We start from the raw sequence: 17,007 nt of genomic DNA, 5'->3' as shown, positions 1-17,007 counted from the left end.
ATGACAATATGGTGTTTCATTTCAGGCAAGTGTTAAAACTCAGGCAACAGAAAACATCATTGGATAGGTTTTTAGTGAAACAGAGGCCCGGTGAGTGTGAAGCAAGTTCTAGTGGAGCAAAGAGACAAAAGAGAGAAAGAACCCCAGAAGAACAGCTACCTGATGTTTTATTAAAGGGGTCTCCCTTTCCAAACAGTAACATCCCTCCATCCTCCATTCCATATTCAGTCATCACTAGCTCTCAACATTAAAGGTAGGTTCTAGTGGGTACGTAAATTTTCATTTTTTACTGTACATTTTCTTTCCTTTAAATTTCATGTCCTTTTTACATTTCATGCCCTTTTTGTTTTTAAAGTATTTATTTATAGATTAAACAGTACATTAGACACATATTGTATATAAGAAAAATTAAACAGGGTGTCATTTGGGGATCTGGAATGGATTAATTCAATTTATGTTATTTCTAATGGGAAAAAGCGATTCCATTTTCGAACAAATCGCTTCTCTAACAGCCTTCAGGAACAAATTCAGTTCAAGAACCGGGGCTCCACTACATTAAATCTTCCCATCATGAAGTGGTCTCTCAGAAGAGAAACTCACCTTCCAACCCATCCCCTAAGCAGAGAGTTCCTCTTGGGACAACCCCTACCCCTATCTAACCTTCCCTTCCCCCACTACATTTAGAGGAGGGCATTAATGGTTTTGAATTTAAGAAACAGCCCTCTAGCAACCACAGTGTAAAAGAATAGGTTGTGGGATTAGAACAGGGCAAAAGTTTCCTTAGGGATATGAGGTAGGGCACAGGAAATGATGACCTGGACTGAGACAATGACAGTAAGAGAAAAAAGAAAATGGACAGAGAAGAATCTGCAGAGACTGATATTGATTGGATATGGCTGGATGGAAACAAGAGTCAAAGCTTCTTGTTTTAGCAAACGGGGTCAATGGTTACGCATTTCACTGTAGTAAAAAAAACCAACTGGAAGAGAAACCATTGTGGAGGGAAAATGATGAGATCACTGAGGACATACCGAATCTGAGATCTTTATGATATATCCAAGCAGACCTGTCCACAAGATAGTTGGAAATGCAGGTTTATGGAATATTCTGCTAATTGCTCACTCAATATCCTCTCTCTCTTCTTTCCTAACGGAAGCCAACTTTGGGACAATGATGTGCCCGGTTAAAATATCCACCTTCCTAGGCTCTCTTGCCAGTCTTTCCAGACTCTCTATGGTTGGTCATGAGACCCAATTCTGACCAATAAACTCTATGTGGACATCACTGGGTGGAGTTTTCAGAGAAGTTATTGTTTTCCTGGTAACAATGAACAGGCCCAGATGGCATTTGACTTTTGCCCTTATTCTTTTTTCTTTTTCCTGCTTAAACAGAGTTGTGATGCTTAGATAAGAAGCAGCCATATTGTGATCATGAGGATATAGGCCCTATGCTAAGGGGTGCAGAGCAGAAAGAAGGATTCTGGCATTGTGGTGCTATTGTATGGCCCTGGGCTGTCTACTATCTGAGAAAAATAAATCCTAATTTAGTTAAATCACTGGGATTAGTTTTCTGCCACCTGAGGCAAAACATGATCCTAATTGATTCCAGGGCTAAAGCTCTGGAGACAGATCTGGGTTAGAGATAGAGATCTAGGTCAGTATCTAGATGGTAACTGAAAGATCCCTAAGGGTATTGTCCTTGAAGACCTCTCAAGTCTTATTTTCTATACTCCAAGTGCAGAGAGAGAAATCCAACCCAGTGTTGGCCCACACTCCTCTCTGTCCAGCACAGTCCCTTCTTCTGGGCTCATGCAGAGCCAGCTAGTGACAATAGTTAAGAACAGGGCCTGGCCCTGGCTGGTTTGGCCCAGCAGTTAGAGCGTCAGCCTGCGGACCGGAGAGTCCTGGGTTTGGTTCCCACTAAGGGCATGTCCCTCGGTTGCAGTTCATCCCTGGCCCCTGTTGGGGTCATATGGGTGGCAGCCAGTCAATATGTCTCTCTAACATCGATGTTTCTGTCTCTCTCTTCCCCCCTCTCTCCCTCCCACTCTATCTGAAGATAAATAGAAATATCCTCTGGTGAGGATTAAAAAGTTAAAAATTGAACTGCCATTTGACCCAGTGATCCCACTTCTAGGAATATACCCTAAGAAGCCTGAAACACCAATCGGAAAAAATATATGTACCCTCATGTTCATAGCAGCACTATTTACCCAAGTGTCCATCAATAGACGAATGGATAAAAAAGCTGTAGTACATATACAAAATAGAGTACTATGCAGCTGTAAGAAAGAAAGATCTCTTATCCTTTGAGACAACATGGAGGGACCTGGAAAGTATTATCCTAAGTGAAATAAGCCAAGTAGAAAAAGACAAATACCACATGATCTCACTTATTTGTGGAATATAATGAACATAACAGTCTGAGAAATAGGGCAGACACAGAAACACGGAAGTGGGTACAGACTGACAACCCTCAGAAGAGGAGGTGGTGGAAGGAGGGAATAGATAAACCACAGAACTTATATGCATGTACACATAACCAGTGGACATAGACAACAAAGCTGGGGAAGAGGTGGGGTGGATGGGGAGACGGGTGTCAATGGGGTAAAAAAGGAGAAACATCTGTAACAAAAATAAAATTTTAAAAAAAGAGAAAAAAAAAGAGCACTGGCCGGTTTTCTCAGCGGTTAGATCGTTGGCCTGCGGTCCTGAGAGACCCGGGTTCGGTTCCCGTTAAGGGCACGTACCTCGGTTGCAGTTTGTCCCCGGCCCTGGTTGGGTCGTGTGGGTGGCAGCCACTCGATGTGTCCCTTTCACATCGATGTTTCTCTCTCTCTCTCTCTCTTCCACTCAAATCCATGAAGCAATCTGGCACAGCAGTTAATAGTATCAGATCTGATAGTTATTGGGCAAGAAAATCTCTTAATAAGCTGTGATTTGGGTCTTGTTAACCTCTCTCACCCTCAATTTTTCCATCTATAAAAGAGGGAAGCAGTAGTACCCACTTCATGTATGGATTAAATTAAAAATTAGTTGCAAAATACAGTACCTGGGAAACAGAATAAGATCAATATTTCTCATGGTATCATGGTACTATTATTACTTGGAAGGGAGGAGAAAGACTCCTGATGAAACACAGGAAATTGGTGTCCACCATGTGCAGGGGTGATGGTGGGGAACATTTGGGCCTGATTTTCCCATTAGCCATGTTTTCTAAACTAAGATGAAACTTGGATTACAGAAAACAAAAAGTCAGTTTCATACTTCCTGAGACAGGTAAGCTTCCTTGGTCCCTAGTCTCCCAGCACTTCCCCGCAAGCCCTCCCCGCTCCCCATAACCTAGCCACAAGCCGGCTGCTGCCATGTCTCCTGCACTATTTTAGACAACAGAAGAGGACAAAACAGACAAATTTTAAAGATCAAAATGAAATGTAACAGTCAATTATAACAGCTAACACATATAATATTTACTCTATTCCTAACAATTCTATTTCTGTGTGAGATTAAATGTTTCACCCAAGGGCACCCAGCTAATGAGCAGTTAAGCAGAGGCTGGCATCCAGGCTGTGTTCTTTTTTTTTTTTTTTTTTTATCTTCACCTGAGGACATTTTTCCATCTTGTTGTTCAGAGAGAAAGAGACAAACATCGATGTGAAAGGGACACATCGAGTAGTTGCCACCCACACGACCCAACCAGGGCCGGGGACAAACTGCAACCAAGGTACATGACCTTAGCAGGAACCGAACCCGAGTCTCTCCAGACTGCAGGTCAACGCTCTAACCGCTGAGCCAAACCGGCCAGGGCAATAATCTGTATTTTGAAACTCTATTTAATATATATATATACACTTAAAAAAATATATATATATATATGTATATGCAGACCTGGCCTGTTTGGCTCAGCAGTTAGAGTGTCAGCCACAGTCCAGAGAGACCCAGGTTCGTTTCCACTAAGGGCACGTACCTCGGTTGCAATTTGTCCTCGGCCCCGGTAGGGGTTGTGTGGGTGGCAGCCAGTCAATGTGTCCCTTTCACGTTGATGTTTCTGTCTGTCTGTCTGTCTGTCTCTCTCTCCCCCTTTTCTCCCACTCTATCTGAACAAAAATAGAAAAATGTCCTTGGGTGAGGATAAAAAATAAAATAAAATAAAATAAAATAAACACAGAAAAAATGTTTGCCCAGTTATACATCAAAATATTATTAGTGCTTATGTCTGAGTAGTAGTATTTCAGGTGATTCTTTTTTATTTTTTAATATTTTTTCTTTATTGATTTTAGAGAGAGAGGAAGGGAGAGGGAGAGAGAAATAGAAACATTGATGAGAGAAAACATTGATTGGCTGCCTCCTGCATGCCCCCCACTGGGCATTGGGCCCACAACCAGGAATAGAACTGGCGACCTCTTGGTGCATAGGTCAGCACTCAACCACTGAGTCACACCTGCTGGGCTCAAGTGATTCTTTTTTTTTCTTTTAAATCTTTATTGTTGAATGTATTACAGATTTCCTCTTTTTTCCCCCATTGACCCCCTCCTCCCCACTCCCACCCCCTCCTGCCTTTTCCCATTGTCTGTGCCCATTGGTTACGCATATAAGTTCCTTGGTTTATTTCTTCCCACCCCCCCGACCCCTTTCCCTTTGAGGTTTGTCAGTCTAGCAATGAATTTGTACTTCTTAATCCCTTCACTGTTTTCACCCATTCCCCCAACCCCCCTCCCATCTGGCACCCAACAAAATGTTCTCTGTATCTATGAGAATGGTTCTGTTCTGCCTGTTCATTTTGTTTGTAGATTCCATTGTCGATAGATATGTATTCACTGCCATTTTGTTTGTTCATATATTTTATCTTTTTCTTTAAAAAGACCCTTCATGCCCTGGCCAGTTTGGCTCAGCGGTTAAAGCGTCGGCCTGTGGTCCAGAGAGACCCGGGTTCAGTTCCCGCTAAGGGCACGTACCTCGGTTGCAGTTTGTCCCCGGCCCTGGTTGGTCGTATGGGTGGCAGCCACTCGATGTGTCCCTTTCACATCGATGTTTCTCTCTCTCTCTCCCTCCTGCTCTATCTGAATAAAGAATGAAAAAAAGTGTCCTCGGGTGAGGATAAAAAAATAAATAAAATAAAAAAATAAAAATAAATAAAAAGACCCTTCATCATTTCATATAATAACGGTTTGGTGGTGATGAACTCCTTTAACTTTTTCTTGTCTGGGAAACTCTTTATATGGCCATCGACTCTAAATGATAATTTTGCAGAATAGAGTAATCTTGGTTGTAGGTTCTTGTTTTTCATCACTCTGAATATTTCTTGCCACTCCCTTCTGGCCTGCAAAGTTTCTTTTGAGAAATCAGCTGACAGCCTTATGGGAACTCCCTTGTAGGTAACTACCTGCTTTTCTCTTGCTGCTTTTAAGATTCTCTCTTTGTCTTGAACCTTTTGCATTTTGATGATGATGTGTCTTGGTGTGGGCCTCTTGGGGTTTATCTTGTTTGGGACTCTCTGTGCTTCCTGGACTTGTATATCTATTTCCTTCACCAAATTAGGGAAGTTTTCTGCCATTATAATTTCAAACAGGTTTTCAATTTCTTGTTCTCTCTCTTCTCTGGCACCCCCAAGATGTGCATGTTGGCACGCTTGAAGTTGTCCCAGAGGCTCCTTACACTATCCTCATTATTTTGGATTCTTTTTTCTTTTTGCTATTCTGATTGGGTGTTTTTGCTTCCTTATATTCCAAATCAAAGGTTTGCTTCTTGGGTTTATGTACTCTACTATTGAATCTGTATAAATTATTCTTTTTTTTTTTTTCCTCACCCAAGGACATTTTTCCATTTTTTGTTCAGGTAGAGTGGGAGGGAGAGAGAGGAACAGAGAGAGAGAGAGAAACATCGACGTGAAAGGAACACATCGAGTGGCTGCCACCTGCACAACCGACCAGGGCCGGGGACAAACTGCAACCGAGGTACGTGCCCTTAGCGGGAACCGAACCCGGGTCTCTCCGGACCGCAGGCCGACGCTCTAACCGCTGAGCCAAACCGGCCAGGGCTGTATAAATTATTCTTTATTTCAGTTAATGCCTGCTTCATTTCTGACTGTGCATCCTTCATTTCTGACTGGTCCTTTTTTATGCTCTTGAGGCCCTCACTAAGTTCATTGTGCATCCTTATAAGCAGTATTTCGAACTCAGCATCTGTTAGGTTGCTTATCTCCATTTCGCTTAGTTCTTTTCCTGGGGTTTTGTTCTGTTCTTTTATTTGGGACCTGTTTCTTTGTGTCTTCATTTTGGCTGCCTCCCTGTGTTTGTTTCTGTGTATTACTTAATGAGAGGTATGGGGCTAGCTGAGACCAGATGCTGCTTGTGAAGCAGGATCCAAGACAGGCCAATCCTATGGTTAAGCAAGTGGCAACAGCTTGGGTGGGCCTGAAAGTTGAGTGGAGCAGGGCCTCAGGGAATCACCAGGTTGGGGCTACTAGTGTGAGCCAGGTTGCTGGAGTCCCAGATATGGTGGGTGTCTGCCGCCCCAGGGAAGGGCTCACCAAAGGAACGAAGGCCTCTGACAGCACGTTTGTCCAGGAGAAAGCCCCCTCTCCAGCCCTCGCTCCAATGCTAAACAGCTCAGTTCTTTTCTGTATGTCTCTGGAGCCCCTTGAGCTGCCTTTCCTCCAAGCTTAGAGGAAGAGAGTCCGATAAGTCCGTGCGCGGGCCCTTTAAGGAGCTGCCTGGGGCTCCAGCCACGTCAGCTTCCCTGAGCCTCAGTTCCACTGGTTTTTCCAGCCAGAAGTTATGGGGACTTCTCTTCCTGACACTGGAACCCTGAGGGGGCACCTGGTGTGGGATGGGGACCCCTCAGTCCTCAGGGAGGACCTTCCCAGCCGAGGTATCCTCCTGATATTTATCAGCCACACGTGGGTGTGGGACCAGCCTGTCGTGCCTCCGCCTCTCCTATCAGTCTGGATGTGGCTGCTGCTTTAATTTTGTAGTTGTAGGACTTCTGTTCAGCTTGATTTCAGGAGGTTTTGAATGATGGTTGTTCTGTAGTCTATTTGTAACTTTGATGTGGTTGTGGGAGGATGGGATACCGCGTTTACCTATCAAGTGATTCTTTATGTATGTGTTATTGTAGATTATATTTTTATTGTATAAATATATTTTATGTTGTGAAGCATATTTTTATTGTGGAAATGTAAATTGGTAAAAACACTTTAGAAAACTATTTGGTATTATCTAATAAATTTGAAAATGTGCTGATTCTTCCATTCATAGGTAATATGCTAAAGAAATTCTTGCATATGCTTATCAGATTTGTAAAAATGAATGTTCAGGTTTGCCTTGGTTATAATAGCAAAAATACAAATCAACTTATATCCATTTCAGGAAAATGGGTAAATACTTTGTGGTGTCATATAATATGAGACTTAATATAAAATGAGACTTAATATAGAAGTATAAATGCAGAAACTATAGCTTTATGCAACAACATGGATTGAATCTTAAAATATAATGTTGAGCTAAAAAAAACCACAGCAAGCCTCACAAGAATACTTACTATATGAGTCTACTTTTATAAAATTCAAAAAGCATGCAAAATCTATGCTCAGGAATACATTCATGTGATAAAAGTATGTAGAAAGGTAAAGATATGATGTAAACAAAATTCAGGAAGGTAGTTGCTTTTGGAGGGAGGGAAGGGATGAGATTGGAGAAGGACACACAAGTGTTGAAGGAATTGGTCAAGTTCTGTTAAGCTGGGTGGTAAGAAGATTCATTTCATTATTATTCTGGATACTTTAGTATATTATGCATCATTTTTATATGTTGTATATTTCATAATAAAATATTTATCATAGATATTTTAAAGTTTCCCATATGAATATGTATTGCTTGTTATATTAAACTGAGAAAGTAAAGAACAAATGTAATAACAATTTTAAAAATTGTATTCTCGCCCTGGCCGGTTTGGCTCAGTGGTTAGAGCGTCGGCCTGCAGTCCGGAGAGACCTGGGTTCAGTTCCCGCTAAGGGCACGTACCTTGGTTGCAGTTTGTCCCCGGCCCTGGTTGGGTCATGCGGGTGGCAACCACTCGATGTGTCCCTTTCATGTTGATGTTTCTCTCTCTCTCTCTCTCCCTCCCGCCCTCCCATTCTGTCTGAACAAAATATTGAAAAGTGTCCTTGGGTGAGGATAAAAAAATAGTAATAATAAAAATTGTATTCTCTTGTACCTTTTCTCACCCTGCCTTTTTATATCATTTATTCACATATTCATTGAAAACTTTCTCTGTACCAACCAAGCTGTATGTTGGGGGTATAGTAGTGTTACATGGTTCATGTTCTCATGGAGCTTACCCTCATGGTTGCTTTCTCTATTTCTGTAAAATTCTCAGAGTTAGGTTTCATTATCAGTATCTTATAATTCATTAGCAATTTTTCTGGACTTATCTGTTAAGCACCTGTGCTCTGAAGCTAGACTGCCTAAATTCAAATTCTGGCTCTTCTACTAACTAGTTATATATATTCAGGTAAATTTTTCTCTTTGTACTTAAATGTCCCTAACCATATAATGGGAAAAAGAATAGTATCTACCTCATAAGATTGTTGTAAAATTTAATTGAGTTAATATATATAAAGAACTCAGAACAGGGCCTGGCCATGGTAAATGTTCAATAAATGTTACCTCTTACTGTTATTGTTGTTCTATAAAGTCTGTGTGAGGCCCGAGTGAGGGGCTGAAAAACTGAGATAGAATGAGACAGGGTCTGGAAGACCAACTCCTAAACAGGCTGTTAGGAAATGTGAGAGGAGCTTTGGTGGAGGAAAATCCAGGGGCTACATGAGCATAGAGGGGCCCCAACACAGCCTGGGGGTCAGTGGATTCTTTCCAGAAAGGCTTGGTATTGTGTCCCCAGGTTGTGGTCTGTTGCACTTGGGGAACACTCTAATATCCCCCACAGATAGGGGCTGGAAGTGCTGCCCTGAATGCACCTGATTGTAAGAGAGGCCAAGAGGTAACTTGTAGATCCTGAGATCACGTAATTGATGGTGAGCCTGCACATTTGGTTCTCATGGTTTCAAAATTTCCTTTGCAGATATAAAATAGTACAACGTATTTCATGTGGGAAAAATGGATTAAAGCTTAGATTTCTTTTGTTGTGGGAACTACTAAAAAGGGTTTTCAATAGGCTTTCAAAATTTGGGTTCTCATTTGTTAGTTAAAAAATAAATATAGGCATTGGAAATAACCTAAATACCCAGTAGTAAGGCTACAGTAACATGAATATATAATAATTAAATTGTGGTATATTTATAAAATTGAATATAACTACTTATATATATTTACAGGAATTTTTAATGGCATATGAAATGCTTATGAAAGAATGAAATATACAGGCAATATGAGCATTATCCCAGAAAAAGATCCATAGATAAAATGCTGGAAGAAAATACACTTAAATGTTGACAATGGTGCCCTGGCCAATTTAGCTCAGTGGTTAGAGTGTCGGTTCGTGGACCAGAATTCTGGGTTTGGTTCCTGCTAAGCCTTAGCGGATCCCCGGTCCTGGTTGGGGTCGTGTGGTTGGCAACCAGTCGATGTGTCTCTCTCTCATTGATGTTTCTCTTGCTCTCTTCCTCCCATTCTATCTGAATATAAATGCAAAATTTTCCTGGGATGAGAATAAATTTTAAAAAAATGTTGACAATGGTTATTGCTAGTTTGTGGGATTATGAATGATTTCCTTTATTTTCTACTCTTTTGGGTGTTGTCTAAATTTTCCAGCATAAGAATGTAGTATTGCTTTTTTAAAATAACAGCTTTATTAAGATATAACTCACATACCATTTAGAATATTTACTATTCAATTTAAAGTACACAATTCAATGGGGGCTTTGGCATATTCAGAGTTGTACAACCATTAACCACAATTTAATTTCAGGACACTTTCATCATCCCAAAAGAAACCATGTACCCACTAGCAGTCATTCCCACTCCCTCTTTTAATCAATCACTAATTTATTTTCTATCTCTATAGATTTGCTTGTTGTAGATGTTTTATATAAATGGAGTCATACAATATGTACCTTTTTGTGTTTGGCTTCCTTGGTGCAGCATAATACTTCAAGGTTCATCCATGTTGCATCATGTGTCAGTGTTTTATTTCTTTTTATTGCCAAATAATATTCTATTGTATGAATATTCCACATTCTATGAATTAATTTATCAGTTGATGGAATTTTGTTTCCATTCTTTGGCTATTATGAATAATGCTGCTATGAACATCCTTGTACAATTTTTTATGGATATATGTTTTCAATTCTCTTGGTAAATACCTAGCAATAGAACTATTAGGTCATATGGTAACTTTGCTTAGCATTTTGAGGAACTGCCAAACTATTTCCCAAAGTGGCTGCAGCCTTTATCATACCAGCAATGTATGAGGGTTGCAATTTCTCCACATCTTTGTCAACACTTGCTATTATTTCTCTTTTTGATTATAGCCATCCTAGTGTGTCAGAAGTAGCATCTCATTGTGGTTTTGATTTGCATCTCTCTAATGGCAAACATGAATATATTTTCATGTGGTTATTGCCTATTTGTGTATCTTCCTTGGAGAAATGTCTATTCAGATGCTTTGCCCACTTTTTAATTATGTTGTGTTTTTATTGAATTGTGAAAGTTTTTTATATATTCTGAATACAAGTCTCCTTATCAGATATATGATTTGCAAGTATTTTCTCACATTTTTAGGTTGTCCTTTCACTTTCTTTCTTTTTTTTTATTCTCACCTGAGGACATTTTTGCATTCGTCTTCAGATAGAACAAGAGGAAGAGAGAGAGAGAGAAACATCGATGTGAGAGAGACACATCGACTAACTGCCACCCACACAACACCAACCGGGCCGGGGACAAACTGCAACCGAGGTACCTGCCCTTAGCGGTAACCGAACCCGGGTCTCTCTGGACTGCGGGCCGATGCTCTAACAGCTGAGCCAAACCGGCCAGGGCTCCTTTTACTTTCTTGATGGTACCAACTATAACAAAAAAATTTAAAATTTTGCCTGGCCGGTGTGGCTCAGTGGTTGACCATCAACCCTTGTATCAAGAGCTTGCCGGTTTGATTCGGGGTCAGGGCACATGCCCAGGTTGTGGGCCAAATCCCTAGTGAGGGGCATGCAGGAGGCGACCAGTTGATGTTCTCTCTCATTGATGTTTCTATTTCTCTCCCTCTCCCTTCCTCTCTATCTAAAATCAATAAAGAAAAAACATTTTTTAAAAGTTTTTAATGTTGATGAAGTCCAATTTCTCTTTCTTTTTGTTACCTGTGCTTTTGGTATTCTATATAAGCAAAGATTTACTTTTATGTAAACTTCTAAGAGTTTTATAGTTTTAGCTCTCCCATGTAAACCTATGATCATTTTGAGTTAAATTTTGTTTACTAGGGCAGGAATGAGTCTAATTTCATTCTTTTGCATGTGGATATCCAGTTGTCGCAGACCCATTTGTTGAAAAGACAATTCTTTCCCTATTTAATTGTCGTGGCATCCTTGTTGAAAATCAATTGACTGTAAATATAAGAGTTTGTTTCTGGAGTCTCAATTCTACTCCATTGATCTACATGTTTATCCTCATGCCAGTACTACACTGTCTTGATTTAGTGTAGCTTTTGTAGTAAGTATGGAAATCCAGAAGTGTGAGTTCTTCAACTTTGTTCTTTTTTTTCAAGATAGTTTTAGCTATTCTGGGTCCCTTATGTCTCCACGCATAGCTTTTATACTCAGAGCGGAAAAGTTTTTTTTAGAAAAGAGAAAAAGGAAGATAGATGTTGCTCAAGGAACTCTGAAATTCACTTTGTGTTTTCTGAGTGGTACTATGCAGCGTACCTTTTCTCTTGGGCAGGGGCAGTTTTCTCTCCTAAATTTTGTCCTGGTCATAGATTTTGTTCTTTTTCACTGTTGATTAACAATGTGCAGGATATTGATTTAGCCAAGGCCTCATTTCCAGCCTTGAATCACTTGGCTAGGTCAGGGGTTCTTTCCACAACACCCTGATTTGGGGTTCACTCCTAGCAAAGTATTACCCCCCTCTATTGTTGTGGTCTCTACCCTGTTTTCACTGCAATCTCATCAGCAAGTCACTTTTGAGTACATATTTCTGCATATTCATTTGGAGTATACAAATATATGTGTATTTATTCATTTGTAAAACTTATACACTTATTATATACATATTAAACAAAACAAAATTTTAGAGGATGAGATAAAAATGATTAGAAATAATTTTCTTACAACTCAGTGGCTTTTATGTGCCTGGAGACTGGCCTCTTGGATCTTTCCTATTTACCTCCTTGTGTTCCCAACAACAGCCAGGGGCTGGGTACCTCGCAGAAGCTCAATGCCTGCTGTTCAAAAGAAACATTTCAGATATCCTACTATTTTTATTAAAACACACCACCTCTATTCCTAGGTTTTTACTCTCTGTAATAAAGGTTCTGTATCTATCATCTGCTAGGGTCATTTTATGAACAGGTTGTGGGCTCCTCATCTCTTCTTGTTTTCTCTTTTACCTTTAATTACACCTATCTGACTTATTTCCTTGGAAAATAGCATTTATATAATTCTTAACCATCCTCTATTTCAAACTTCATGGTCAGGCAGAGTCCTGGGTGCTAGGACCATAAAGAACAGAAAGCAAGCTCTCTAATCTGGATGTGTCATGGGAGGATGAGAACAAGGCCAAGGGGGCTCTTGGGGTGAGAGTCAGGGTGGGCTTCAGGAAGCTGGATACGACGGGCCAGTGGAAGTTAGTCAAATGAAGAGAGGAAGGCGGTCCCAGCTGCAGGAGCAAAGGCAGGAAGAGGGGAGTGACCTAGCACATTCCAAGGTCGGGAAGAGTTTCGTGCGGCTGAGCCCTGGGGCTGAGGCAGTTGCATTTGTTTTTCAAAAGGTCGCTCCAGCAGCTAGGCAGAGTAGAGTGGTGCGGCTGGAAGTAGGGGACGCTGTTGGTTGCCTGGAGTGTAGGGCATACTTATAATTAGCGGATAGAAACCTCTGGGCTTGGAGTCCCCAAACTGAAGCAGGTCAACTCTTCATGGTTTGGCTGCATTCTTTTTTAGGATCTCAAAGCCAATTTTTTATTTTTTGTTGTTGCCCTTTCCCTTTGTTTTCCAAGAGACACTTACTTATACCTTCAAAATCGGTGTATTTCTGGCGAATACCGGGGCTAGGAGGGCTCTGTTTCTGAGCTCCTTGGAGGCCTGCGGCCACAGGAAGATCCCGAGGTGCATTTCTGCACAGGTTTTACCAAGCCAGGGCTTGGTGGAAGGCTTCATCCCACCCCCGTCCCGATTAAATCCAACCACACACACAGATGGCGGTTCAGACGCATCCTGACAGAAAACCGCCTCCGGGATGTCGGGAACCCCGAACCTATGGCCAAGGGCGTGCCGAGGCAGGGCAGGCCTCGGAGCCACCTCCACCTGCTTTTCCGGATCACACCCTTTCCCGGGGAAGCCAGGGGCAGGATAACCCCGCGCCCTGGGATAGGGGGCCCTGCGCCATCGTGGGCGGGGCGGCTCCCTGGCGCCAGTGGGCGGGGCCTCCTCGCGGGACTCTGCGGGTGACGGCGCCGGGCCCCGCCCCTCGGGGAGGGGGGCGGGGCGCCGGGAGAGCGCGGGCAGGGCGGGAGCGGGCCTGGGAGTCCGCGCAGCCGAGCGGAGCCGAGCGCTGCGAGCGGAGCGCCTGGGTGGCGGCGGCGGGCGCGATGGCTCCGGCCGGGGACCGCGAGGGCTACTGGGGCCGCACCACCTCCACGCTGGACTGGTGCGAGGAGAACTACGCGGTGACCTGGTACATCGCCGAGTTCTGTGAGTGCGACCGCCGGCCGCGGGCCCTGCCTGAGGCGGGCGGGAGGGAGAGCGGGCGCCGGGCGGAGGGGAGACTCCGCGTGAGGAAGGCTGAGGGCGGACCTGGCCGCCCGGCAGGCAGCAGGCCCGGCCACCGGCGCCGGAGTGCGAGCCCTGGCCGCGGGCAGGAGTGGAAGGCTGCAGATGAAGGGAGCGGATTGGGCTCCATTGTGTCGCTGAGGAGTGCTGGGGTCTGCACGGCCTGTGGGGAGGGGGCAGCACCTGCTCCTGCTCCTGCTGCCACCGCTGCAGGGGCACCGGAGAGGGGCACCGAGCTTCGTTTACCCTCCCCTCCCCCATGGGTGAGACTCCGCGGTCTGCTTTCCTCCGTCTGTTAATCTTAGACCTCCTCGGCACCTCCAGGAAACGGCGTCCCAGCCTCGGATCTGCACCCCGGCCTCCCCTCCGCTCCCACCGAGGATGTCCTCAGGTGCCGGAGCGTCCGCCCGGGGACAGCGTCTGCCTCCGTGCCCCGGGCTGGGAAGCCGCGAGCCTGGACCTCCCTGCGGGTGCCGGCTCCCCGAGCACCAGCCACCAGGTCCCCGTGCTCTGCTCTGTCCCACGGCCCGGGGGTTAGGGGCCGTCCGAGGCCGCGACTTCACCGCCCGCACTTTCTAGGGACTGGGGGAGCCCTCCGCCGGCTGCCCCTGCCGCCCCACCGGCCCTCGGGCGTGTGCGTGTGCGTGTCCGTGCGTGTAAAAATCGGCACTAACTTTTCTGTTACTTGGGTCATGTTTTGAGAGCACAGTGTTTGATACTTCTTCAGGCACCTGCTTCTGGCAAGGTACAGAGAATATTTTTTGGCTATTACTTCCTTCTTTTCATTGGATCCACTCTCTCGGGACAGACGCTAACTCTTTAGTCAATCTTCTCATTGTTGGATCCTTCTCCCAGGCATGTGCGTTTGGCTTGTAGAAAAGAGGCAAGGATTTCACGCCATCTGATTCTACTTAATTCTGTTCCCAGGAATTGGCTAAGTTAGGAAGGGAAGGAAGGAAGGAAGGGAAGGGAAGGGAAGGGAAGGAAGAGAGAAAGAAAGACTGACTCTTGTTGCAGTTTTCAGGACTTTAGTACCATTCCTTTTATACCATGATTTAGGCTTGCATTTTTTCCTGAACTACTGGTTTAAATTAATCTTTTTTAACATAATAGTGATAGGCTTTGGGCAAAGGGATCATTTGCAGTTTAATTCCTTGGCAGGCTAAACGTTGGCAAAGGAAGTGCTTTACCAATTTGTTGTGAGATCATGTTGGCAAGCCCGTACCTGGCCCAGAGGAGGCCCATGAGGGAAGGGACTTAAAACAATGCTTTCTGAACTGGAAATGGAAGAGAAACTGAAGGGCCTTCAAATGTTGGATGGGCTGTCATAGAGAGCATTAAACGTTCTGTATTTCCCTGTAATGTGGCATTGGCACCTGTGAGTGGAACTGTAAGGGAAGAGATTTTGCTTCAATATAAGGCAACTTTTGATCTAAAGATGGGATCTTGGAATGGGTTGACCTGTGAGGTAGAGGGCTTTCTGTCACTGAAAGTGTTAAAATAGATATTGCTCAACAAACTCACATGAATATTTTATGCAGAATTAAATTGTTTAGTAGAAATCAGGGGTTGGCCTCAGTTGGCCTTTAGGTTATTTGCTTCTTTATGGGTAAATAAAGGTAATAATGACTCTTAGTTTAGAACCAAAGGTTAGAATCAAAAGAGAAAACTGTCAGTTAAGTCATGTGAGCTCTGAGAGAGCAAGATACTACTGTTCTGGCAGATAGCTCTGAGAAATGGGAAATGGTTGTAGTTCTTAATGTCCTCAGAAGAGGAAACTGCAGTGAGGGTTTTGACATGACATAGGAATTAGGGGTTGCGAGAAGAGGATGAGTGAATGCTGGCTGCGCTTTGCACACGTTCCTTGGGAGAAAAAAGGATATGGAGGAAGTTGAGGTCAAGTCTTTTTACCTAGCAAGTGGTGGGTATGATATCTTGGAGTAAGAGAATTTGATTTTTGAAAAATAAGTTGATTAGTAATGATGTTTTTATTTTATTTTTTTTTATCCTCACCCGAGGACATTTTTCCTTTTTTGTTCTGGTAGAGTGGGAGGGAGAGACAGGAACAGAGAGAGAGACAGAAACATCGACGTGAAGGGACACATCGAGTGGCTGCCACCCGCACAATCCCAACCAGGGCCGGGGACAAACTGCAACCGAGGTACGTGCCCTTAGCGGGAACCAAACCCGGGCCTCTCAGGACCGCAGGTCGACGCTCTAACCGCTGAGCCAAACTGACCAGGGCAGTAATGATGCTTTTAAAACAAATGCAACTTTATCATTATTTTAGTATTTACATTAATGATAGTAATATTAAGGATAATAATAATGGTGATAATAGTTATATCTAAGTGCTTCCTATGTACCACACTTTCCTAAGCACTTTATATATCTTACCTCTTGATTTTTGCCATAATTCCAAAAAGATGGTATTATTATCCTCATTTCACAGATTAGGAAATTGAAACTCTAAGAAGTAACTTACGTAAGGTTACAAAATTGGTGTAGAGGTAGTATTCAAGTTGATGTCTGACTCTAGAGCTACTATACTGTATTACTTCTGTGCAATTCATTGTTTTGCCGCTACATGCAAGGGATGAAGACAAACATGAAATAATATACTATCACAAAGGACAAACTGAATAACTGTTTAAGAAGCCTATCTTCAGCATTGGGGTGTGTGTGTGTTTTGGATAACATAAAGATGAGTGGGGAATTGCATGTTCAGATATGGCAGTGGTTCTTAGTCAAAAACTATCTTCTTAACATCAGCCAAGTTCAATTCAATTTTATTTTCTGTTTGAGCAAATTGTAAGGACCAGGGGGAAGGGGAGAGGGTTTCTCTTTAGTTGTGAAATAATAAGCACCTTGATGTGCCAAATGTTATAGGTACAGGCAATCCTCATTTTGCTATGTTGTGTGGGACAACATAAATAACCATGCAAGTTAAGACTGGCAAAGTGATCTTAATGGGAAAATTTACTGTTGTTCTATGACCTTTAAAATGTTTTGGCAGACATTGTAAACTCTTTTTTGTTGTTAATTATAAATATATAGAGAAATGAAAAGATAGTAAAAC

General features: G+C 43.0%; 1 protein-coding gene across 2 annotated transcripts in view; it reads left to right on the top strand.

Moving 5' to 3' along the window:
* Positions 1 to 17,007, top strand: part of EMSY (EMSY transcriptional repressor, BRCA2 interacting) — a 546,562-nt gene that overhangs the window by 375,713 nt on the left and 153,842 nt on the right. The window contains exon 1 of one of the 2 annotated variants that reach the window (XM_036258224.1): positions 13,676 to 13,850. In XM_036258224.1, coding sequence (XP_036114117.1) covers positions 13,748 to 13,850 — 103 coding nt within the window. In that variant the 5' untranslated portion in view covers positions 13,676 to 13,747. Of the gene's footprint in view, positions 13,851 to 17,007 lie in introns of those variants that run through there. The other variant, XM_036258225.1, reaches the window with a different exon arrangement.

The sequence above is a fragment of the Molossus molossus genome, unplaced genomic scaffold (genome assembly GCF_014108415.1).
Source record: "Molossus molossus isolate mMolMol1 unplaced genomic scaffold, mMolMol1.p scaffold_m16_p_13, whole genome shotgun sequence".
Classification (NCBI taxonomy): domain Eukaryota; kingdom Metazoa; phylum Chordata; class Mammalia; order Chiroptera; family Molossidae; genus Molossus; species Molossus molossus.
The sequence above is the reverse complement of the archived record's forward strand: the minus strand, read 5'-3'. Positions and strand labels throughout refer to the sequence as shown.